This window comes from Panulirus ornatus, chromosome 12 (genome assembly GCF_036320965.1).
Source record: "Panulirus ornatus isolate Po-2019 chromosome 12, ASM3632096v1, whole genome shotgun sequence".
NCBI lineage: Eukaryota > Metazoa > Arthropoda > Malacostraca > Decapoda > Palinuridae > Panulirus > Panulirus ornatus.
In genome coordinates, this window is record NC_092235.1 from 54,366,058 (window position 1) to 54,390,980 (window position 24,923).

General features: G+C 43.6%; 1 protein-coding gene across 5 annotated transcripts in view; it reads right to left on the minus strand.

The window, feature by feature from the left end:
- Positions 1-24,923, minus strand: part of LOC139752068 (teneurin-a-like) — a 1,037,677-nt gene that overhangs the window by 120,116 nt on the left and 892,638 nt on the right. For all 5 annotated transcript variants that reach the window (XM_071667906.1, XM_071667907.1, XM_071667905.1 and 2 more), the window contains one exon: positions 14,090-14,209. In XM_071667906.1, coding sequence (XP_071524007.1) covers positions 14,090-14,209 — 120 coding nt within the window. The remainder of the gene's footprint in view (positions 1-14,089; positions 14,210-24,923) is intronic.

The following is a 24,923-nucleotide window of genomic DNA, read 5'->3' on the forward strand; positions in this document are numbered from 1 at the left end:
TTGGGCCATTTCTTTCGTCTGTTTCCTTGCGCTACCTCGCAAACGCGGGAGACAGCGACAAAGCAAAAAAAAAAAAAAAAAATAAATATATATATATATATATATATATATATATATATATATATATATATATATATATATTCCTAAGAGTCCACGGGGAAAATGAAACACAACAAGTTCCCAAGCGCACTTTCGTGGAATAATCACATCATCAGGGGAGACACAAGAGAGAAGTATAACAGTCAGTTGATATACAACGAAGAGACGTAGCTAGGACGCCATTTAGTAAACATGCGAATGTCACCATTCTTTTTCCTTTTTACTTTTCCAAAGAAGGAACAGAAAAGGGGGCCAAGTAAGGATTTTAACTCCTAAGCTGAGTCTTCTGTTCTTAACCCTACCTCGATAATGTAGACTCATAGGAATATATATATATATATATATATATATATATATATATATATATATATATATATATATATATATATATATATATATATATATATATTACCTCTCCCTCTGGAAACAGCAGATACCACGTCATCTGGAGAAAACCCCATCTTCACGTTATTTCCTTTTCCTGTAACCCTTACACATTTCAGAAGTCGACACAAGAAACAACTGTGGAACTCAAACTAATCTTCGTTGCATTTCTCTTATCTTGATGAAAATCTCAATATTCGAACTCTTTCGACGGACACGCCTCCTATGGGACATCCTTCTACCTACGCCATTTTACGCATTTAAGAAAGGAAACGTAGGTCTGAGCACAACGCAGGAAGTAGCAGATAACAAAGGAAGTTGTTTACAGGACTCGAAGAAAAACCGATTGGAAAAGCATGATGGTTGGTATGTCGGCTGCTGTGGGACGGCCAGACTAGACAGACTTGTGTAACACAGAAGTCTTTACCTCTCACGCCCTCGATCCTCAGGGGAGCTAGGTTCTCTGTATGTCAAGACGCACCTGTAATAACCAGCCTTCCTCCCTTCCTTAGGGTTATTTCATGTGTTCCCAGCTGCTGGTTTAACGCGTCCTTCCTTACAACTCCACCCAGTGGACGACGATGAAGCTAGTTCCTTCCCTAGTCCAGTGCTCGTTTCTATTCCCCTCCACAGAGCAGAGAGAGTGGAAGGCAGGCCTAAGGTCCCCTCAAGCCATTGTTCTAACAGACCAGCCAGTCAACCGCCTCATTTAGAGAAAAACAAAATTCTTTTACTAAACATTTTGGTTTCCAGGGAGGATAGACAGGATGTGTGTGTGTGTGTGTGTATGTGTGTGTGTGTGTGTGTGTGTGTGTGTGTGTGTGTGTGTGTAAGCTTAGCTAGGCTGGTTGCCGGGTGGTCGGGGTCAGACACAGGGGGCCACAAAACTATCTTCACGACCTTTTTCATTTCACCAGTGTAATCAGAGAAGAAGAAGAAGAAGCGATGGGACAGGGGAAGGGATAGTTTGAGATGGATGCGAAAACGAGTATGTGTATAGGCGTATGATGTACGTTTTTATGCATGTGGGTAATCATCTGGAAACGTGTGATGTGTATGCTTTTAAAGTCGTATCTTTGTACTTTTTTTTTCAAGAAATTTCACCAAACTTAAGATAAACCTTGTCCACTGCGTAGATAAATGACCGGAATCTCGCTGATGCTTTGAAGCATCGAAGGAACCAAAGGTACTCAATGTTTGTACTATTTTTTTGAGATGTCGGATTTGTCTGCAGTTTATATCATCGATGTATCTTCAAGTCTCTGCCATATTTTCATCGATGTATCTTCAAGTCTCTGCCATATTTTTGGAAGGCGTCTCTTAGGTACGAATGGATTGGTTTACTCTTTAACCATTCGTGTAGTTCGAAGGCATTTTTAACGTACAGGTATTTTTCAATTGTGACGAATCCTAGATCATCTGTAACTCCATCATGCGTGATCTGGAAGCGAGGAACGTTGGTCTAGGTTAAGTAAGCTGGCACAGGTATTATCATGGCCTCGATCATATGGAATGTTTGGTTCTCTCGAAAGTGCCAGACTGTATTCAGACTGGTCGCTTTTCTTTGTGCGGATCTCTTGCTAATATGATGTATTACCATACCTCTTGATGTGAGTGTGGCCTGGGATATTATAGCTCTTCTTACGCGCTATCGTGTTATAGCTTATGATTATGTGTCTGGTTGCCTCGGACTGTAGGAATCGAGCATGTTCAGGAAGTAAGTTGTCTGATACTACTATCTGAGCGCCGTCATCGACATAGAGGATGTCCATCCTCATGGCACCATGCCAGAGGTGTAAATCACAAACAGTGTCGATGATAGGACGCTACCCTGTGGGACCTCGATTCATGATGGAAGTTTGGGTGACGTGGCAGAGCTTCTGATGATAATTTCAGCGATGCGTTGGTCCATAAAATTACACAGCACTCTTTCTGGGGTCTCACGCAAGCCTATTCATTGCAATTTATACTGTAGGGCGATTGTCTACACTGTGTCAAAGGCTTTGCATATGTCTCTGCACAACTGTGCAATCTATTCCTTGTCCTCTGCAGACAGATAACTTTCTGCAGAAATCGCGATGGCAGAGGTTGTGTTTTGCCTCTCAGGGAGCCGTATTGATTAAGGTTCTAGAGGTTATTGTTTTCCAGGTGCCCTTCTAACCTTAGGCTCATAATTCTTTCAGAAAGTTTCCCTGAGACTTCTACGAGGGATATGGGGCTGTCGTTCTTCAGTATCTGTTTCTGGCATTCCTGAGCCTTCGGGGATAGAATCCCGTGCTTAGCATAGCACTGTCGATATTGAACAGATGCTGAAGTCCTTTAGGAAGTACCACGCTAATTTACCTCTTATTTATCTAACTTCTTCTCGGGATTGAGTTCTTAGCTTTCTGTACGGCTGTGCGAGGTCCCGGGAAGTCTACTGCCATTGACAGGCAGTTGTTTACGGACGTTCGTGCCGAGTCTATATGGTCTGGTGTGGGACGGGTCTTTCTCAGTTCCGCTTCACATGCCTTGATTCAATCCACTGACAGCACGTCAACCCTGGTATACCACATCGTTCCAATTCACTCTATTCCTTGCCCTCCTTTCACCCTCCTGCATGTTCAGGCCCCGATCACACAAAATCTTTTTCACTCCATCTTTCCACCTCCAATTTGGTCTCCCTCTTCTCCTCGTTCCCTCCACCTCCGACACATATATCCTCTTGGTCAATCTTTCCTCACTCATTCTCTCCATGTGCCCAAACCACTTCAAAACACCCTCTTCTGCTCTCTCAACCACGCTCTTTTTATTTCCACACCTCTCTCTTACCCTTACGTTACTCACTCGATCAAACCACCTCACACCACACATTGTCCTCAAACATCTCATTTCCAGCACATCCATCCTCCTGCGCACAACTCTATCCATAGCCCACGCCTCGCAACCATATAACATTGTTGGAACCACTATTCCTTCAAACATACCCATTTTTGCTTTCCGAGATAATGTTCTCGACTTCCACACATTCTTCAAGGCCCCCAGGATTTTCGCCCCCTCCCCCATCCTATGATCCACTTCCGCTTCCATGGTTCCATCCGCTGCCAGATCCACTCCCAGATATCTAAAACACTTCACTTCCTCCAGTTTTTCTCCATTCAAACTCACCTCCCAACTGACTATTATATATATATATATATATATATATATATATATATATATATATATATATATATATATATATACATATTTACTCAACCATTTTAACTCTGTCTTTCACATCATCTATCAATCCATCTTCACTTGTCTATCCGTCTTCGAATCGATCAGCTGCATGACAGCAAGTGTTTACCAGATCGGCATCAGAAAGTTTTAAGATGTCAACAAATTTACCGAAAGTTTAAACAAAAACTTTTTTGTCCCAACATATCTTTCGTCTGAGAGATCAATGTACATAACATACACTCCAGAGGAACATAATATACAAGATAGGGAATAAACCTTCAAATGCTTGCAGCCAAGAGGCCAGGTAGACTAGGTAAAGGATGGGTCATGACAGAAAATGTAATCCAGTTTGGAAGCAACGGAAGAATGGACGGTGCCTGGAACAACACGGCCACAGTAATCCAGGGTACAACTCACACGCTGCGGACGCTTCCCATGATGCATTCAACCATTACCCTCAGAGAAGTGGAGACAATTGAGAGGAACCCCACCCCAGCTCCCCACACACACACAAGTCCACATGGAAACCAAAGCCATCTAGATTGGGGAGGTGGGGGGGATGTGAATGGTGGGGGGGGGTGACAACATGTCAAAACATATATGATTTGTTCTTCCGGGTCACAAGTAAATTTGAACTTCTACTGAAATAGCCAGTATATCTAATGACCAATACGTTGCCAGAAGATAATATCAAACCACAATCAGAAGATAATGCCAAACCACAGTCTATGTCACACACACACACACACACACACACACAGAGAGAGAGAGAGAGAGAGAGAGAGAGAGAGAGAGAGAGAGAGAGAGAGAGAGAGAGAGAGAGAGAGAGAGAGAGAGAGAGAGAGAGAGAGAGAGAGAGAGAGAGAGAGAGAGAGAGAGAGAGAGAGAGAGAGAGAGAGAGAGAGAGAGAGAGAAACACACGTAAAAAAAACCTATACACATGCAGACACGCACACACGACCTGTGCCAGTAATGGAACACCAGAAAACGGGCTGCCACTGGCAAGAGTCCATGCCAGGCATGAGTCTTGCGAATCTCTACACTCACTATTGGCGCCCGTCTCCCCGACCCCATCCCTCCTTCGTCATAACTCCGAAGACGGGGACATATTTCCTGGTCGGGCAGAGAATGTTGAAGGTATACCGAACTAAATATTGGTGTAAATCCGTCTTCGGCACTGTGACTAAAAAACCTCAGTACGTTGCCAAGCCACGAAACAACTTGAAAGTAATCTAAAGTTTATCGAAAATCAATATGGCTTGAGAAGAGAAGAGAGAGAAGAGAAAATAAAACTAATCCTGACTGTTTTGCATGACTGTGTTGATCTCCACAAAGCAAACGACGCTCAAGAAAAAAAAAAATTCATATCAATATCTTCAACAGTACCTGGTACCGTGAAGTACATCTAATTAACTACTTGAGCTGGAACAATTCAGCGTACGTTGACACGACATTTAAATCAACTACACTGAGCTGGAACGCTCCAGCGTACAATGGAACCATTTTATGAAGGATAAATTTTCTTTTTTTTTTTTCAGTCTCTCTCTCTTTCTAATCATCCTTCATTTATCAATCACGTTGTTTATGGAAGTACTCGAAGGATCCATACTGGGTCCCATGCTTCTCCCTGATGTATGTGATCCATACTGGGTCCCATGCTTCTCCCTGATGTATGTCATCCATACTGGGTCCCATGCTTCTCCCTGATGTATGTGATCCATACTGGGTCCCATGCTTCTCCCTGATGTATGTGATCCATACTGGGTCCCATGCTTCTCCCTGATGTATGTGATCCATACTGGGTCCCATGCTTCTCCCTGATGTATGTGATCCATACTGGGTCCCATGCTTCTCCCTGATGTATGTGATCCATACTGTGTCCCATGCTTCTCCCTGATGTATGTGATCCATACTGGGTCCCATGTTTCTCCCTGATGTATGTGATCCATACTGGGTCCCATGTTTCTCCCTGATGTATGTGATCCATACTGGGTCCCATGTTTCTCCCTGATGTATGTGATCCATACTGGGTCCCATGCTTCTCCCTGATGTATGTGATCCATACTGGGTCCCATGCTTCTCCCTGATGTATGTCAACAATATGACCAACTCCTGCACACAAGACAGCCTTAGTTTCCTCGTTGAGAGCACGGGAGAGCGGATCTTCCGTGCTTGCTGAACATCTGATTACGGTTCTCTAGCCCGTTCACAGATGAACAAATTTCACTCGTAGTTAGTAAAATATGAGGCTGTTCCTAAATCTCACAGAGACACTTCACATGATACTCAGGGGGGGAAACAGGCTTTTCTTCCTCATTTGGGAGTTCCCAATACCGACCAGAAACGAGCGCAATTAACTAATGCTAAATTACACACAGACAAACAGACAGACAGACACACACACACAACTCATTTGGAAATCACTACCTGAACTTCCAAAAGAAAATGACAAAAGAATATATATATATATATATATATATATATATATATATATATATATATATATATATATATATATATAGTCTTCATGTGTCATGTATACAGCCTAGTCGATCTTTCGAATCTATTTAAGTATTGCTCGGTGATGTATTCATATGTGACTCATTATCTTCGCTTCGTACAATGATGCTTCTAAGACTGTGTAACATATCCTACACACAACCTACTAGTCCCACCAGCCTTGTGTATCCCACACACACCACTCCCAGTACTGTGTATCCCACACAACACAGTATAACCCCCAACTTCCCACTCACAACACCGTATCCCACACACAATCCCTCAGTCCCACCAGTGTATCCCCAACGTACAACCTCTCAACCACAACCTCAACCATCTGTGACCTTCCTCAACCTCAAAACTCGAACAAATCACATTCAAAAAGCCAGGTCGATCTTTATGGTCAAATCTGCTTGTAACAGGCCTCTATAGACCTTCATTACCATACCTTAACCATCAGATCTAACACCATCATGCAAATCAAGTATATTAGCGTCTTCATGCATTATGCATCAAAATAACTAGCGGGGTACCATATACCGTATGTCTTCTTTTTTTAAAGATAATAAAAGAAAATTAAAAGTATATTCCGCTGTTCTTAAATCTAATCTTCATTTCATGATTCAACGCTGGAATGCCATGATTGCGATTCTCTTGCCCTACATACACCTCTCTTGAGATCAGTGTATGCTGTAAATGATACACATCATTCTCACAATATCCTGATAAAGCAATATGAAATACAATTCGTCTTGGCAAGCATACCATGTCAAAACTTCTTTAAAGGTACTTTTAAAGGATTATAAAGAAGTCATATATATGCATTATATCGGTTGGACATTGTCTGTTGTTACAATGTTCAGTCTACGTGTGCAACTTTGGTGAGTTTTTAATATGCTAAGGATGTTGGACTGCGTGGCATAACAATGGTTCTTAATGTGCTATGGAAATGGGAACTTAGATCCAATGGTGGTGGTTCTTATCGAGCCACCAAACTGGCTTTTCAATCACGTAAAAATGGTGTCTGGAAGCCAGGGTAACGGGTCTTCCCCTATTACAATACTGATGTTAATGGGTCTTTACGACTTAGTTGCAAGGCTATTTTGCTGCGGAAGAGGGGGGGGTTCTTTCTGTGGTACGGTGAAGATGCGTCTTAATCCATTTAGCATGATGGCACGATCACTAAGCAGATGGAACGATTCTCGAACAGATGGTACGATACTTGAGCAAAGGATGCGATCACTGAGCACAACATTAAAACAAAAAACCTTTGGGCATGAAGGCCTGTCTATCATACCCAAGGGTCGTGCGGTCGTGCTTAAGGGCCAATGATAATCTTTTGAGGGGTCTTCACGTGCCGCGGGACCAGGACGCAATGTGCTACTGAAGCAGGTTTTAATGTCTAACTGAAGCAGGTCTTAACGTGTTACCGGATCAAGTCTTAATGTGTTCCAGGAGCAGGTCTTAACGTGTTCCAGGAGCAGGTCTTAATGTCTAACTGAAGCAGGTCTTAACGTGCTACTAGAACATATCTTAATGTGTTCCAGGAGCAGGTCTTAACGTGTTCCAGGAGCTGGTCTTAATGTCTAACTGAAGCAGGTCTTAACGTGCTACTAGAACAAATCTTAATGTGTTTCAGGAGCAGGTCTTTATGCGTTCCAGGAGCAGGTCTTAATGTCTAACTGAAGCAGGTCTTAACGTGCTACTAGAACATATCTTAATGTGTTCCAGGAGCAGGTCTTAACGTGTTCCAGGAGCTGGTCTTAATGTCTAACTGAAGCAGGTCTTAACGTGCTACTAGAACAAATCTAAATGTGTTTCAGGAGCAGGTCTTTATGCGTTCCAGGAGCAGGTCTTAATGTGCTACTGAAGCAGATCTTAACGTGCTACTCTAACAAGTCTTAATGTGTTCTAGGGGCAGGTCTTCATGTGTTCCAGGACCAGGTCTTAATGTGCCACTGAAGCAGGTCTTAATTTGTAACGAGAGCAAGTCTTAATTCAATGTAAACATATCAGTGAGGTCTCGACATAACAGGAGAGACCTCACCAGTAGTACGAAGGCTTCTGTATCGCTGTAACAATCTTTAAACTTAGTATCGGAAGTATTTTCCGTCTCGAAAAATTACAAATTTGCCATTGGGGTCGGGATTTGTTGACTTTTGGGCGGGGGAATTTTCCTATTATGCATAGGAGATTTCCCAGCGCGAAGAACAAATGTCCAGGATCTGGAAGGTGCGCTGGAAGGCGTGGTGAATGAGCTTCCAGTCGGGCGTGCTCATGCATAATGCACAGGTTTATACACAGTGAGGGTTACCACCGCTCTGATATTGTCCTCCTCCTCTCCTTCCCTTCCTGACAATCTCCTTCCTTCCCTCCCTTTGTCCCGCAATATATATATATATATATATATATATATATATATATATTTCCCTGGGGATAGGGGAGAAAGAATACTTCCCACGTATTCCCTGCGTGTCGTAGAAGGCGACTAAAAGGGGAGGGAGCGGGGGGCTGGAAATCCTCCCCTCTCGTTTTTTTTTAATTTTCCAAAAGAAGGAACAGAGAATTGGGCCAGGTGAGGGTATTCCCTCAAAGGCCCAGTCCTCTGTTCTTAACGCTACTTCGCTAACGCGGGAAATGGCGAATAGTTTAAAAAAAAAAAAAATATATATATATATATATATATATATATATATATATATATATATATATATATATCCGATCTTGTTCACCTATCTCGTCCATCCGATGTTATCTGTCCTTCTCATCTATTCCAAGGATCTTATCGAAGTGATCAAGGATCGTACAGTAGTGCTCGATGATCTTACCGACGCGTATTTATAGAGTGCACATTCGTGTTCAAGGATCGCGCCGTCGTGTTCAAGGGTCGTACCGTCGTGTTCAAGGGTCGTACCGTCGCGCTCAAGGATCGCACTGTCGTGTTCAAGGGTCGTACCGTCGTGTTCAAGGATCGTCCTGTCGTGTTCAAGGGTCGTACCGTCGTGTTCAAGGGTCGTGCCGTCGTGTTCAAGCGTTGCACCGTCGTGTTTAAGGATCGCACTGTCGTGTTCAAGGATTGCACCGTCGTGTTCAAGGATCGCACCGTCGTGTTCAAGGATCGTACCGTCGTCTTCAAGGGTCGTACCGTCGTGTTCAAGGGTCGTACCGTCGTGTTCAACGATCGTACCGTCGTGTTCAAAGGACGAGATGCTTCTCTGACACTAGGATCGATTCTCCTCTGGTGTTCCTCCCTGACATTCCGAATCACTCTAAATACCTGCACTGTTGTGAAGGTTCCTCTATATAATGTATTCCCGACAAACCTGCTGTGCCCTCTAAATATTCAACACTTGACGAACTTTTTCACTTCACAGAAAGTTTGCATTTGTCTTATATTTTCGGCGTTGAGCCCTCAAGATGTTGCCGTTCCACGAATGTATCTTTACGACTGACAAGTGAATAGTATGAACGACCAACCTATTTCTCTCTCTCTCTTTTAAGAGCCTAAATGGACTGCAAGTAGTGACTGGAATATACACATAATCATACACTACTTTTCTGGGATCTTGTTGACAAGGAAGACAGAACGTACTGCTTACGTCACGACCACATTAAAACACCTGATTTCTTGGGTAAGATAAGGCAAGTTAACTATTCACTGCCGCGAGCTAACATTACCATCGAAACCTATGCAGGAGACGTTAATTTATCATCTAGATGTAAGATGCAGTTGAGATCTGGAGCTATCCTGCGACGTAGTCTGTGTCATGAACCTGTGGAACCTTCTTATAATTCCCTGATATCCATCGCTGTGAATCCCAGACGTACAGTATGGTACGTTCTGTGCCTCGATGCTCTCTGAAATACAACATTCTTCTCTTTCACTCCAGCTGGTGGCGTTCGTAAGTCATTGTCTTTCACAGATGGGTCAGCCAGCAGGGACTAGAGAGAGACAATTCCTCCTCCACAGCAGCAAGGATGTGTCAGTCAGGTCCTCCTTAAAAGCAGCACGGACGGGAAAGGCAGGTCCTCCTTCAAAGCAGTGACTGATGAGTGGGAGTCCAGACGCTCTGTGTCACCCATCTCCATGATACCGAAGACTTATGTGGAACAAGTCCTTCTACTGACAGCCAGGGAGGTCTCCCGATGACACTCCGAGTCCCAGACGAGTCTTTGACCTCGCCACTAGCCTTAAAGGGGTCGGGTACCATCCTCGCGACGGACACAAACCTCCTAAACGTCTAGTCAGTGAGAGGTAATTCAACGTGCAAAAACAGGCGCACACGAGTTATACAAGAGTCATTCCAAAGTCACAGAAATAGCTTCGCCGGAGGCAAACAACAGTCAGACAGGAAACAAACAGAAGTCGATTTGGGAGGACACAACAGCACACTCCAAGGGGGGGGGGGGGGCCACCACTTATGAGCCATTCTGAGGTATATAATAAAGTAAACTCAGGAGCCATACAAGTCGACCAGAAACCGCGCAAGAGTCAGGCATGAAAGCACCGGACCGTCACGCAACAGCCACTCCAGAACCTCATAACGTACACACAGGAAACATAGAAGAGCCACTTGGAATTTAAAATCCAACCACTCACGGAACACACAGCAGCCAGTCAGGAGCGATACGAAAGTAACGTAACAGCTACACACACACACACACACACACACACACACACACACAAAATACACAGCAGCCACATGCAAATGTTTTCTCCACAAATGCTCCAGGAAATGTTTGGAACAGGAATAAAAGGCACGGTCGAGCCGCTGTACCTGGCGACCACCGACATTTTGCCAAAGAGGAGAGGATGAATATTGCAGGAGGAGGCGCCGGTGTACCGCTGGAGGAGAGGTGGAGGTTGAGGAGAAAAGAAATGGAAGAAGAAGAAGAAAAAGATGATGATGATAAGATAATGGAGAAGAGTAAAAAAGATGAAACAAAAGCAGGAGGAGGAGGAAGAGGAAGAAGAAGAAGAAGAAGAAGAAGAAGAAGAAGAAGAAGAAGAGGAAAAAAAGAAGAAGAAAGAGGTGAGAGAAAAAAAATGCGTTTCATTATTGGACATTTTGCGGCAGCTCTTGGAGACAGCGTGAGAGATTATCCCAATTTCGCCAAACTTCATTCCCTCCTGCAGTTGGAGATTCCTCCTATGTTGTGCGAAAAGATTGTCTGTGTGTTGGTCGGGGTGACGTAATCAAGTGCTCGTAATAATCGTGTGTGTGTGTGTGTGTGATGGCGGGGATGTTATCTCACTTCCGAGGTAAAAGATTAGCTACACAAGGGGTTCATTTCATGGCGATTCTGGGACAGAGTCTGAGGGCCACATGTGTCCAGTAATGGTACTCGTGTTAAGTGCACGCAACTAAAGGGCAAAACTAGAGTTTTAAAAGAGTAAACAAACCACAATCAAGAGGTTTAATCCTCATACTCTTGAGATTCACTGGGTAATGAGAGAAGCTTAGTTAGGGTAATCCAGGGTAAGGCCAATAATGTACTTAGGTGGGTATAACACCATTCTGATGTACAAGGGTAGAGAGAGAGAGAGAGAGAGAGAGAGAGAGAGAGAGAGAGAGAGAGAGAGAGAGAGAGAGAGAGAGAGAGAGAGAGAGAGAGAGAGAGAGGAGTTCATAGTCCCCGAGAGATGAATATCAAACCTACGGCTGTGTGAACTACCGCCTCTGGTGGTGTGATTTGGAAACAAAGGATGCTGTTGTTCCTCTTAAACCCCCGTATGGTACAACTGCCAAGAAACTAAGCAAAACCACTGAGAATTCCCACTACAAAGGGCCGAAGGTTATGCCGTGTAGCCTGCCGTAAGCTCGAAAGACTGAGACGCATACATTATAGGGACCGAGAACCCCCCCTCACACCTTACCTGAGTGATGCAAAACGCACACACGAGACACCCACTCGTATCACAGGCCTCCCGGAGGACGGACAGACATCTAAAAGACGGCATGACAGACCACACGATAAGGGAAGCCTTCAGCTTCTAATCTATCTAAACGAATGAAAAAGACTTACATTCTTGTCACCTACCATCACGCGCGCGAGACCCAGCTCCCCTTATAGAGTAGCGGCGTTCCACAGTCATACTCCTGCATAATTTCCCTTCAAGGGGCACGAAAGAGAAACAGAGAAATGTCAAAGAGCTGAGAGCAGTTTGGTTCACATTCTTGGGAGAATGTATAAACGGGAGCACGTAAGAAGAACCTTGTGACCAACACTGTATAGCGTCCCTGAAGGTGGGGATCGGCAGAACACGTAATGTATATAAAGATACATGTAGACGTAGAAGTACATGGAAATAAAAATATAACACAGACACAGAAACAGACACACACACACACACACACAGACACACACAGAGGCACACCGTAAGTGGCGAGTATGTTATCATCAAACACTTGATTGGTAACCCAGAGTTTGATCTTGTACCACGAGTCAAATCGATGACAGGTTTGAAACGTCTACAGATCTCCAGTATCATAATTCCGAGGCTACGAACCCAGTCCCTAAAGCGATTCATAAGATCCCGAACCGATGAAAAATTCCTAAATCTATCCATAGATAATGCAATAAATAATACAATCCCTAAAATGAAAACTTCAAAGTAATCCGCAATCCATTATTGTTCCCTCCATGACAACTGGTATCATCCATCTCTACCCTACCCCTGACAGATGATGTCATCCATTACTGGATTCTCCCTGACGATAGATGTTATCCATTACTACACTCTCCCTGACGATAGATGTTATCCATTACAACAATCTCCATGACAATTGATGTTATCCATTACTACACTCTCCCTGACAAGTGACGTAATCCATAACTGTAATCTCCCAAGCAATAGATGTCGTTCATAACCACATTTCCCTCTTTCAAATCATGCAGTTCGTAAGGTGAGAATATAACCCCATACATCGAGTCGAACTCATAATCCACTTACAAGCGTCTCCATACAATCCAGGCGTTCTTCCCAGCAAACACGACATATATCGACCCCCCCTGAAATAAGACCCTAAACAGATAAGTCACTTGATCTAAGTCATGATACTGCTACTATTTCGCTTACATGTTTCCATATCATTCCAGCAGCCGCATTGGTTTGCAGGTCTAAAAAAAAGTTACATCTCACTAAAGAGTACAATGACATGTAATGTTTCATTAATATTCACCTCTGGTTGTAATCTCGAGCCTAAATTACTTTACAGCTAAAAATCTTCAATATAATTTCCCCCCTCAAAGTTACAAATACAGCCAGCCCCACATGACCACATCTTGGATTCTGTAGTTCATTCTCATGTCTTTGCACCCACATGGCTCCTCATGCCTCTCCTTTTCCTATCTTTAAGAGTCAAATCTACAAACACCAGCGGAGCCCTGATGAATCTCTAGTCTCTTCTCCTTTCTCACTTTATTTCCACCCAAGCTGGTATTTGACTGGGGGAGCAGAGAAGGGAGCCAAGTGAGGATATTCCCTCAAAGGCTCACTCCTCTGTTCTTAGCGCTACCTCGCTGATGCGGGAAATGGAGAATAGTAAGAAAAAATATATATATCAACAACTACTTTGTTTATTGCGATGTGCAATCCTATCATCTGGACGAGAAAATTCATAGCACAAAATGATACAGCCAAGTCAAGGCCCCAAGACTCGCTAAATCCAGAGCAAGGTGCGGCTCTTCACTGGGCCTGGATCGACACGTCTGGCGCACAGCATCCACAATATATATTCAGTGGAATTCCTCCTTCAATCTTGCAAAGCATGTGCCGCGGGACTTGGCCCCGGGAGTCGAACATTTAGACGACTGCTTAAACACACACACACACACACACACACACACACGTGATACAGGTCTGGAAACATTTTTAGAACAGGTTATAAAAGGTACTCACCATCCTCCCTTCCTGGTGGCGGTGAGGCCGAACCTGGACTCCTTGTCGACGCTGGTCCTGACGCCGACGATGCCTTGGCCCTGGGGCGTGACCACCCGACCACGGATGACAGCCACCCGCCTGCACACACCCGGTGAACGGTAGAGACACGGTTAGAGAAGATGGGGTTCAGGGGGCACAGAACCCGCTAATGGGGGGAAGGGGAGAGAGAGACAGTCCAAGGGGCGGGAGGGATGATGGGGGGAGGGGCGTGGGTGGGCGGCATTACGATGTTATGGGTGGGTGGGTGGGTGGGTGGCGGGCGGGATATGAAAACGGGGCAGGTTGCTTGAGGGGATGGGGGGAGGGGGGGGGGGGGGGGGGGAGGGGGGGGGGAGGGAGGGGAGATCTCCTGGTGAGTGGGAGTACAAGACAATTGACTGATGGGAGACTCTGTGACACAGGGAAGACCCATGTGAGAGAGAGAGAGGGACTGGTTCAAGCCTAAGTTATATAAAAAGTTATCATGATATTCCTCAAAACTGGATGACTGGATTACTGAACAACATGAACTTAACTCCTAGTAAATATAAATATGTATACACAATATGTGAATCATCATGAAGAACAATCAGTATATCATGCTATAGCCTAATCAAACCCAAGTAATGTGAGCAGTATAGCACGTAATGCATTATGATTAAATTAATCAGAATAAAATGGTCCATGCATGGGATAAATGCATAAATATTATATAAAAGTGCAAAATCTTAGTTTCTTGTGCAAATCCATTGCAGTCCCAAGAATGAATTAGGAAAGAGACAGACAGAGAGACAGGGAGAGACAGAGAAGAAGAGTTTAATTTTGAAAATAAAAAAAAAAAATATATATATATCATAGAGAGATGGCAATGAGATTGAGAAATATACAAAAGTCTGATAGGAAAAATCTTGGTATGAAAAAATAAACAACTGCGCATGGATGTCATAAGATCATAGTAGAGTCAATCGGGTCTGTTCCGAGGTTGGGGATAAACACAGTGTCTACTGATGTCCCGCGTCCTCACCGCCTCGCACGGCTCTGACCTCGACTTCGTTATGACATGATAAACATTACTATCAAACAAGATGTGTACATACATATATATATATACATATATGACAATTTAACACAAGAAACAAACACTGAGAGAAAAAGTTCTCTAGTCACATAAATCAAGGTCACAGTGTTGCGAATGGGACATTGGAAAAAAGTTTGCTTTTTGGCTACATTTCTAAGCTACAATGCATGGAATTGGGAAATGTCCCGTATGAGAAAGCCACCTGTATCAAAACATTAGAATACATGGCTGAAATATATCTTCATCATTCTGGGAGAGTATAACCGAAGAAGATAATACTGGTTTGCATATGTATATTTTTTTTTCTCTCTCTCTATATTTTTTTTTTTTTTCACTTTGAAGGACCTTTGAATAACCACTAATATAATGTTCAACTCTACAGCCGGACACAGTTGGTGAGACCGTCCGTGAGCAACATCATCACTACCAGCTACACTAAGGCCAAGATTTTTATCATCGCCCAAGTATAAGAATACGGAGGCGGGCGACACAACAAGCTCTCTCTCGGTCACCGTTTCCCCACCGACCGTCTCCCGTGGCGCGCGCGGGGGTGGGTGGGTGGTGGGTGGATGGATGGGCGGGCGCGCATAACACAGGACAGCGTCACAACTTAAACTCATGCTTCCCTCTGTCATCTCATGGTCTTCTTGGGATTATCACCAAGTGTGGAAGGGTGTTGAGTGAGTGAACTTGTTTTCCCCATCCCTGTTCTATACTTCTATCTTCTTCTCTCTCCCCCCCCGCCGCCGCCCAACTTTCTCTTCCTAAGTAAGATCGAGAGACGACCCCGTACATCAGATTTGGGTCTGGAGGGAGGGAGCTGGCCAACAGGAGACGGGCGAGCGCAAACACATTGATGATGCCCCTTGGACCCGAGAGCTTCTTGGTGGCCACGGATCCTCTGGTATCCTTATAGACCAGGTTCAGCACGGCCTTAGTACCCGCTCAGATAACAGACACAGGAGAGTCTTTTGACACACACACACAAATTTGACACTGGTGGCCTGGGGACGCGACACAGGAGGGGGGTGGTATGGGGGGGGGGTGCACGACACTCTGGGGGGAAGGGGAGAAGTGTCATGACACACGGAGGGGGTGGGGGGCGGGAGTGGTGGGGGTTTCATACACATGCAGGGGAGGGGGCGTTTGGGGGGGTAGGGAGGGTCGGCACACGGACACAAAGACAAGGACAACAAGCAGAAGCCGGGAATATGGGATAAAGTGAAGTAATAATACAAAAGAATTTAATGTATGCAATATATATATATATCTTTTTTTTCATCTACTTAAAAAAAATCTAAATTTTGTTATATTATTTTAGATTCTTTGATTAATGGTGAGAATCTGTGCTATTTTTTTTATCTTTTTTATTTTAATTCTTTAATGCTATTTTGGTTTATCTTTATTTTTTTTTTTTTTGGAAAATTGTCTAGTAATATCTGCCTGTTATGTCTGAAGCTCTTGTGGGATTACAAACTTTTTGAATATTCATCTCAAATTTTCAGTCACTACCCAGGGACACATGAAGGACTGCTCTTTCCCTCTCAGTAATTTCTAAAGGCTATGAAAATGAGGTAACCAAATGCAAAATTGTACATAAAAAAAGAACGAAAAAAGTTAAAAAAAAAAATCAAAAATAAAAATCATAGAACATTACACATCAGACGTGTAAAGGAGCCGAGCCACAGCGTTTAAACTTACGGTCTCATGAGCCGTTGAGATTAACGCGTCTTCACACTGCTTTTCTAAAAACGTCAGTGTAGTGGTTCTCTCATCTGGCCGGGCGCATCCTTGCACGAAATAATCTCCCAACTCTCAACACTAAAAAGTGCATTTTTATCCTCAGGTAGAAGAAAATGCAGAATTGTTTTCACATTAAAAAGAAGAGAAGATAAAAAAAATATGGCATCCGGTTTATGGAGGTGTGTGTGTCCCCCCTCCCTCACTCCCTTCCTCCCCCACGCCATTACCTTTTTTTCCCATAGTATGTATTTTTTTTATTTTTTTGTCACATTTTATCTTCAAGGTTGAAAAAAAAATATGCGAAATACCACACCCTATGACACCCTCGAGGCAACTGACCAATGACTCTCAAGAATAGACAAAAGAAAGCTGAAAAGAGGAAGGGAAAATAAGATACGAGGAACAGTATCTTTAACCCAGCGAGCCTCAGACAGGCACGGACGAACCAGATGTCAACCAAAGACACCAGATGTCGTGATGATAACAAATGAGAAGACGAGCATGATACACAAGTACCCAAAGCAGACACATAAAGGAACCACCGGTCCAGCAAAGTGATCCGAGGGAAATGCGACGAGGGAGAAGCAGAAATGAGGTCTGGGAACATTACGAGGAACTGTGTGGGGTGTGGTGGTTGGCGTTGCGGACCATGACGCATGCACGGGCACGTATGGAGTCTCGAGCCATGGACGGGGCAGTCGGCATGCAATTGTCACCCAGCTGTTCATCCTCCCCGCGAGGTGGGTCGATAAACTGGGTACCTGATTTCGGCTCTGGGGTATATAGCGTTAACGAGATGGCCTTAATCAGGGCGCTCGCTTGCCTCTGCCGTCTCAGCAATCATAGGTGAAAAGAAATCAAAATGGCCAGAAATATACACATAACAAAGAGAAGACGAGGTAACCCAACACACGAGGAAATAGAAAGGAAATGTGAGAAATATCAAACGTACTGAGATTCTGGGACACTTCAGGAAACATAAGAGGATACCCATAGCTTTATACACACACACACACACACACACACACACACACACACACACACACACACATATATATATATATATATATATATATATATATATATATATATATATTTTTTTTTTTTTTTTATACTTTGTCGCTGTCTCCCGCGTTTGCGAGGTAGCGCAAGGAAACAGACGAAAGAAATGGCCCAACCCCCCCCCCCATACACATGTACATACACACGTCCACACACGCAAATATACATACCTACACAGCTTTCCATGGTTTACCCCAGACGCTTCACATGCCTTGATTCAATCCACTGACAGCACGTCAAACCCTGTATACCACATCGCTCCAATTCACTCTATTCCTTGCCCTCCTTTCACCCTCCTGCATGTTCAGGCCCCGATCACACAAAATCTTTTTCACTCCATCTTTCCACCTCCAATTTGGTCTCCCTCTTCTCCTCGTTCCCTCCACCTCCGACACATATATCCTCTTGGTCAATCTTTCCTCACTCATTCTCTCCATGTGCCCAAACCATTTCAAAACACCCTCTTCTGCTCTCTCAACCACGCTCTTTTTATTTCCACACATCTCTCTTACCCTTACGTTACTTACTCGATCAAACCACCTCACACCACACATTGTCCTCAAACATCTCATTTCCAGCACATCCATCCTCCTGCGCACAACTCTATATATATATATATATATATATATATATATATATATATATATATATATATATATATATATATATATATATATATATATATATATGTATGTATGAAGGTGAAATTGCGATTCAGTAATGAAGATAATTTCATTTAACATGTAATGTATTTCCATACATGCAGCACATGTTTCACGGAGACAATCTGCCTCATGAAACACTGTCATGCTTCATGTATGGAAAAATTACAGTTTAAATATAATTATCTAAGCTCGTACTGAATTGTGACTACACCTTCATAACATTATATATCATCGCAAACTAGTTTAATCATCGTATCAATATCTCTTTTCATACATACTCGCCATTTCCCGCGTAAAGAACAGAGGAATGAGCCTTACAGGGGATACCTTCACTTGGCCTCCCCTTTTCTGTCTTTTGGAAAACTGAAAACGAGAGGAGAGGATTTCCAGCCCCCGCGCTCCCTCCTCTTTTAGTCGCCTTCTACGACACGAAGGGAATACACGGGGAAGTATTCCTTCTCCCCTATCCCCAAATATATTTATATATATATATATATATATATATATATATATATATATATATATATATATATATATAAAAATTTATTCATTCATATAATTTATCTATAATTTATATATTCTAATAATTTTGATGAGTTCTAGCAGTCTCAAGGAATGGAATTAAATTTGACATAGGTTGATCTTGATGACATATTCAAATATAATGTGTCGAGACAAAGTCTGATGATTACAAACAGATTTCGAGACGAACGGTTTCATTTCAAAGGACCAAATTACATTTTCGTTTGAAATTGCTTATTTTCTTTCGTGAAGATTTATATGTGTCTTGAAGTGAAAGTAAGACTGATACTAACTTTTAAACGACTCAGTAATTACAAAGACTAAAGACGAAGCGCAATTCTAAGCACAACTTGAAATGTTTCAGTAGCAATTACAATGAGTACTGACGAAACGTAATCATAGGCAATGTAAACAACATGTACTTGGACAAGGTGAAACGCATTTCAAGAGACCAGAATCTATTTCATTGTAGCAGAATATCTTCAAAAGATGTACTTCCTTTTATGATAAAGAGAGAGAGAGAGAAAAAGAAAATCTTTTGACGTAGGAGAATCTCTTCTGTCAACAGAGAATCCCTTTGATGGGGGGGGGGGGGGAAATCTGAGTTAATAGAATAGAATCGTCAGAGGGAGAAGTAGGTCTCCAATCCTTTATTTCAAGGGGTTCAGCCTTTTTATGACCGAGTAGAATCATCCTTCTTCCATTAAAGAATAGATCTCTAAAAGGAGGAGTGGTAGGGCGGGGGTGAGTATGTTCAAATTGACACCCTTAATATGGAATCCAATACGAAAACAATATAAAGGTACACCCGTGATCGTTAGAGCGATACACGCTGGGCAGATCTCATTCCTTATACCATCATAATCAACTCAGGTTTCCAAAAATATGACTACTTATATTTTTCGACTCGAGACGTTTTCTATCTGAGAACCAAGGTGGGAAATGTTCATTTCAAAAAAAGGCAACACAAAAGACGTTTGTGATATTTCAAATCTTCTCTAATGTCTTTAAAGAGAAACGTTTGTCGAGTTTAATTGTCCTCCTTAATATGACACTGTGAGTGGAGTAGATTCAAATAATCTTCTAAAACAGCATCAGTGTGTTCTATTTGTTTACCGTGGCAAAACATCAATGCTTACGACACTTGGGGAGCGATACGCGCAGGAACGCAACACGGCCAGCGTCGGTTTCGAACCCTGGTCACCGTCATCTCTCGTGTATATGTACACATACAATGGTTCTACTACCTCCTGAACCCTAAAATCGCATAACCACCTCTGGATCCCACAGTCATCAACATCCATACGGCGTATTTGGGCTTTAGATTTACATACACTCAAGGAAGTGGATCTTTCGGGGTTAAAAAAAAAAGGGGGGGGGGGGGGAAATGCTGGTGAAATTCTTGGTCGTAATTTCTCGCAAACACTTAACGAACAAGAGAGAGAGAGAGAGAGAGAGAGAGAGAGAGAGAGAGAGAGAGAGAGAGAGAGAGAGAGAGAGAGAGAGAGAGAGAGAGAGAGAGAGAGACCTCCCCAGTGTATAACTCCAGCAGGCCAATATGAAGGAGAAACTCGGATCCCTGTGTTGACTTAAGCGCACTAATGAATAATTAAAAGGCTATTTGCATACGAACTTTTGTAATCCTGCGAAATTGCCTTAGTTCCCCCAGCCTGGCCCAGCCTGGGGTAGATGACGGGGCGAGGGGGTCGGTGAGAGGGAGGTGGGTAAGGGAGAGGCGTCCCCCATCCCATATCCTATACCACACGAGGGGTAGGAGAAGGGGAGAGGGGAGACGTTCCTCCCTTCTCCTTACGCCATATTACACATGATGGGGAGGGGAGGGGAGGGGAGGGGAGGGGAGGGGAGGGGGGCTTTTGTTTTAAGGAGTGGCTTACCTACGAGCTTGTCTCTGAGAATACCTGCTCCTCTCCTCTCCCTTCTCACTCCCACCACCTCCATCCCTCCCTCCTCCACAATCCTGCCTTTTTTTTTCTATCGAAGGCGTAACGTTACGAATCCGGTTCGTATTCTGCCCTATGGATTCCTTCCCGGGAGCGGGGGCGCCAGACATGGTTATATATATATATATACATATATATATATATATATATATATATATATATATATATATATATATATATATATATATATATATATATATATATATATTTCTTTTCTTAAAGGAAGATTTCGTGAAGTTCTTTAGGGTCCGAAGAACCGAGACAAGATATATTTAACTTAACAAAAGTTCCTCTTTTCGTGAGGTGATCTGAGACCTGCGTATCAGTACTTTAAGCCGCCATATTCAACAGATGGCGCTAATTGTTACAACACAACACAGTGTTCGTGGATGAAGTGAGCGAGAGACGCCGCAAATTTCTCAAAAATTCCCATTATGAGTCAGAGCCCGACTGATATGACGAGGGTAGCTTGCAGGGGGAGGGGATAGATACCTTACTCAGTGGGTGAGTGAGGCCGGGGAGGAAGCGTTCCAAAGATATACTTGCGTGCACGAGTTACTGGTCTAGAGCTGGGACGTCCCGCCTCACCCCAGGAACCCTTTTATTGGACTCCCGTAGCCCTCCAGTAGGTCAGCTAATTTCACCTGGTTGGAACCACTGGTCATGAAGTATAGTGCCGTATGTTTGAGTAGGGTAAGTGCTGGGCAGCTGAGGAGTAAGTGTTCTGTGTCTTTAGTGAGCTAGCTGTACCTTAAGAGGAGTCCCGTGTTATGCAGAATCAATGTTTGTAACACGTGAAGAGGAGATAGGTGGTGTCCGCAGCACAGACCCTTGTTTGTCTGGGAAGTGTAGTTCCAGAAGTGCGTACGTCGCGTGTAGAGTTCAGGATTGGGCTAGTGGAAAGGCTGCATAATGTTTGTTGGTCCATTACTGTGTGAATGAGTTTTGTGATTGGGGGATGTGTGAGTGCAGTGGCTGAAGTGTGAGGCGAGGGTATGCCTCATATTTCTCTGTGAAGGCTGAGGGATAGTTATATATATATGCCCTACTTTACAATTCAAGGTAACTTCGACTCTACTTTTCTACATTAACTTCTTTCCTATCCAATGTTCCCAGGCAAAACCATTTTAACTTCAATTCTGTACAACAGGAGAAGTAGAGAGGAGTTGGCTCACCATGCCCAGCGATGCTCGTACCCAACTTTAAATCCAGCGACCCGAGTGGTTCCAGCAAAATGTCACCACCAGTCCAGAGCGCTTGGGTGGGTAGGTGGGGGTGGACAGAGCATATGCGTGACTACCGACTGGTATTTCAATTAGGATTTTAGCAGACCATATCGGACAACAACAACCAACAATTATATAAATTATCCAACAGACCCTTGTTCTCTGCATTCCTCTGCAGGTCAGCTCACAGCCTAGTACACCATTTTTCTTGGTCACCTTTAAGCAGGTTCAACACCATCATAGCCTATAAACTGTCCACTGATAAAGGGAGACGCAAAGTATTTCAACCACAGTCATCAAATGCTGGGAAGTACACGAGACAAAAGACAGACGGGATTTATTCATCAGCTCAAGAGTTCACGACTCGATATTCAGTGGGAGAAATTCTTCCCCAATCTGATTGTTGTATTTCGTGATTCTGTCAAACAGCCACACACACACACACACACACACACACACACACACACACACACACTTCCCAATGTCCTTAACTCCTACTTAAATTCTCTTGCGCGCGCGCGCGTTTGTGTGTGTGTGTGCGTCTGTTTGTTGGAGGTGTCAGCTACATCAAAATATTCCATTTTCTGAAAATTGCATGACTGAATTAAATCTGAAGAATTTTACGAGGCTCCGTTATTAAAAAAAAAATTCCTTTTTAATGTATTTCGACTCCAACTATATTCATACAGTACAAAGTAGGGAATACAGTTTCTGTTCATGCAATTATGTCTCACGAATGCTGTATTCCGGTGCTGATGGTGGGAGAATCACACATTAACATTGTGTGGTTTCGTTTCCCATAACACGCAGGTAGCGGTAGCGTCCTTTCCCTCGCCACCAGGACGTCTGATGCGTTGCCTTAACACCCGTGGCTGAGGGTTTTGCGGTGTTACACGATGCAAAATTTGCGCCCCAGCATTGCCTTCAGTACTCAAGGTTTCTCTCTTTGAAACAAAATCTGTCTGTCTTTCTCCTCTCACCACAACAAACTGTGGGTTCCAGATCTCCTCATCTCTCACAACCAGCCTTGTTAGGACCTCCCAATGAATTATCTATCGCTGCTTCACCTCCTCTGTACTCTCCTTTTAGTAAGCGAATGATTCATAAATGGTCTCACAGAATCGTCTCAGACGCGAGCACTTTCTACTTAAAAGATAAGTATTCCTTCTCCCAACATGACCCGATTTTACGCACTTTTCCCCACGGAGTTATGGTGCTCGGTTCTTCAGCGCCACCTCTACCTACCCTTCCTTGTGCCTCCTCCGCACATCGGGATTTAAGGGCCCGTCGGCCTCTCACAAAAATTTCAGAGAGGATTGGCAATCTGGGCGAGCCTCCGACAGATGGGTGTTGCCCGCCGGAGTTTTAAGAGGATTTTTAACATTCTCTTGGTCATCCTGTTGGGTATGAACCTCTTCACATGCAATCACCCGTGCCATCAACTCTAGCAATTGACTTCTGTCTTGATGGACGCAGATACGGGGCATGAAAACCCTTTGGGGCAATACGCAGAAAACGGAGAGAGGACGTAAAATGGTAAATATTCCAGTCCATACGCCCCAATAAGTGTAAAATAGCTGATGGAGTATGGCGGCCGGGTTTTGGTTGAGAGAGAAATTCAAAACAAACGAGGTCTGTTCAGCCAGGGAATCAATGTCGCTCGAAAGAAAAAAAAAAACGTGCCAAAATGTCTGCCATCGATTCAAGGAAGTGTGTGACATATCTGTCGACGAAGAAAATGTATACCTGGTTGAATACAAGATGAAGTCCCCAAGCAATATTTATACAGAGATACTAATACGTAAGATACTCTCAAGACACACCTGGCCAGGAACCGAAGCCACCTCACGCTCAAGGTTGACATGAGTAAAAGCCAAACCAAACTATGACGGTGTAGCCTTTAACCTGACCCTCCAGGACTAGATCAAATGTCAGACTATCACACCTAAAACCGATTCAGTCGTGCTCAAAGGTTTAACACGTGTGTAAGTGTGTCATGAGATTACCATGGGGCCCCTGGCAACTCAAGCGTGGGCCGCTGTGATAACTGTTTCTTTTCCAAACACCGCAAAGCTTGGGAACTCTTTACCCCCTCATGTCCTTCCCACAAACTACGACCTGACCCTCTATTTTAAAGGCAGGTTTTGCAATGTCTTCAAAACTCTCCAAAGAAGTTTTCCCTTTTCATTTCCTCGTGTCTGCAACGCTTACCATATTTACGGGATCCTCCAACATAAAAGAAAAACCTACAACATTGTTGCTTGTGTATGGGGAGAGGCGGTAATAAAAATACACACGACAGTGGAAAACAAGATAAAGACGGACAAGAATGAATATGATCTCAAACAAAAATAACAACGGGGACTCCAGATAAGCAGGCTGACCAGGTAGAGAGACGTGAGGGTTAGATGCCCGAGGGGAATGCTTGCCTGGGCAAGAGGATCAAGCACCTGCCAACATCGGCTCAATACCTGCCACCATGCTGAAGCTCCACCACCCGAACGAAGGATAACCGACCGAAAATTATTATATAGAATAAGACGACTGAAAAAATAT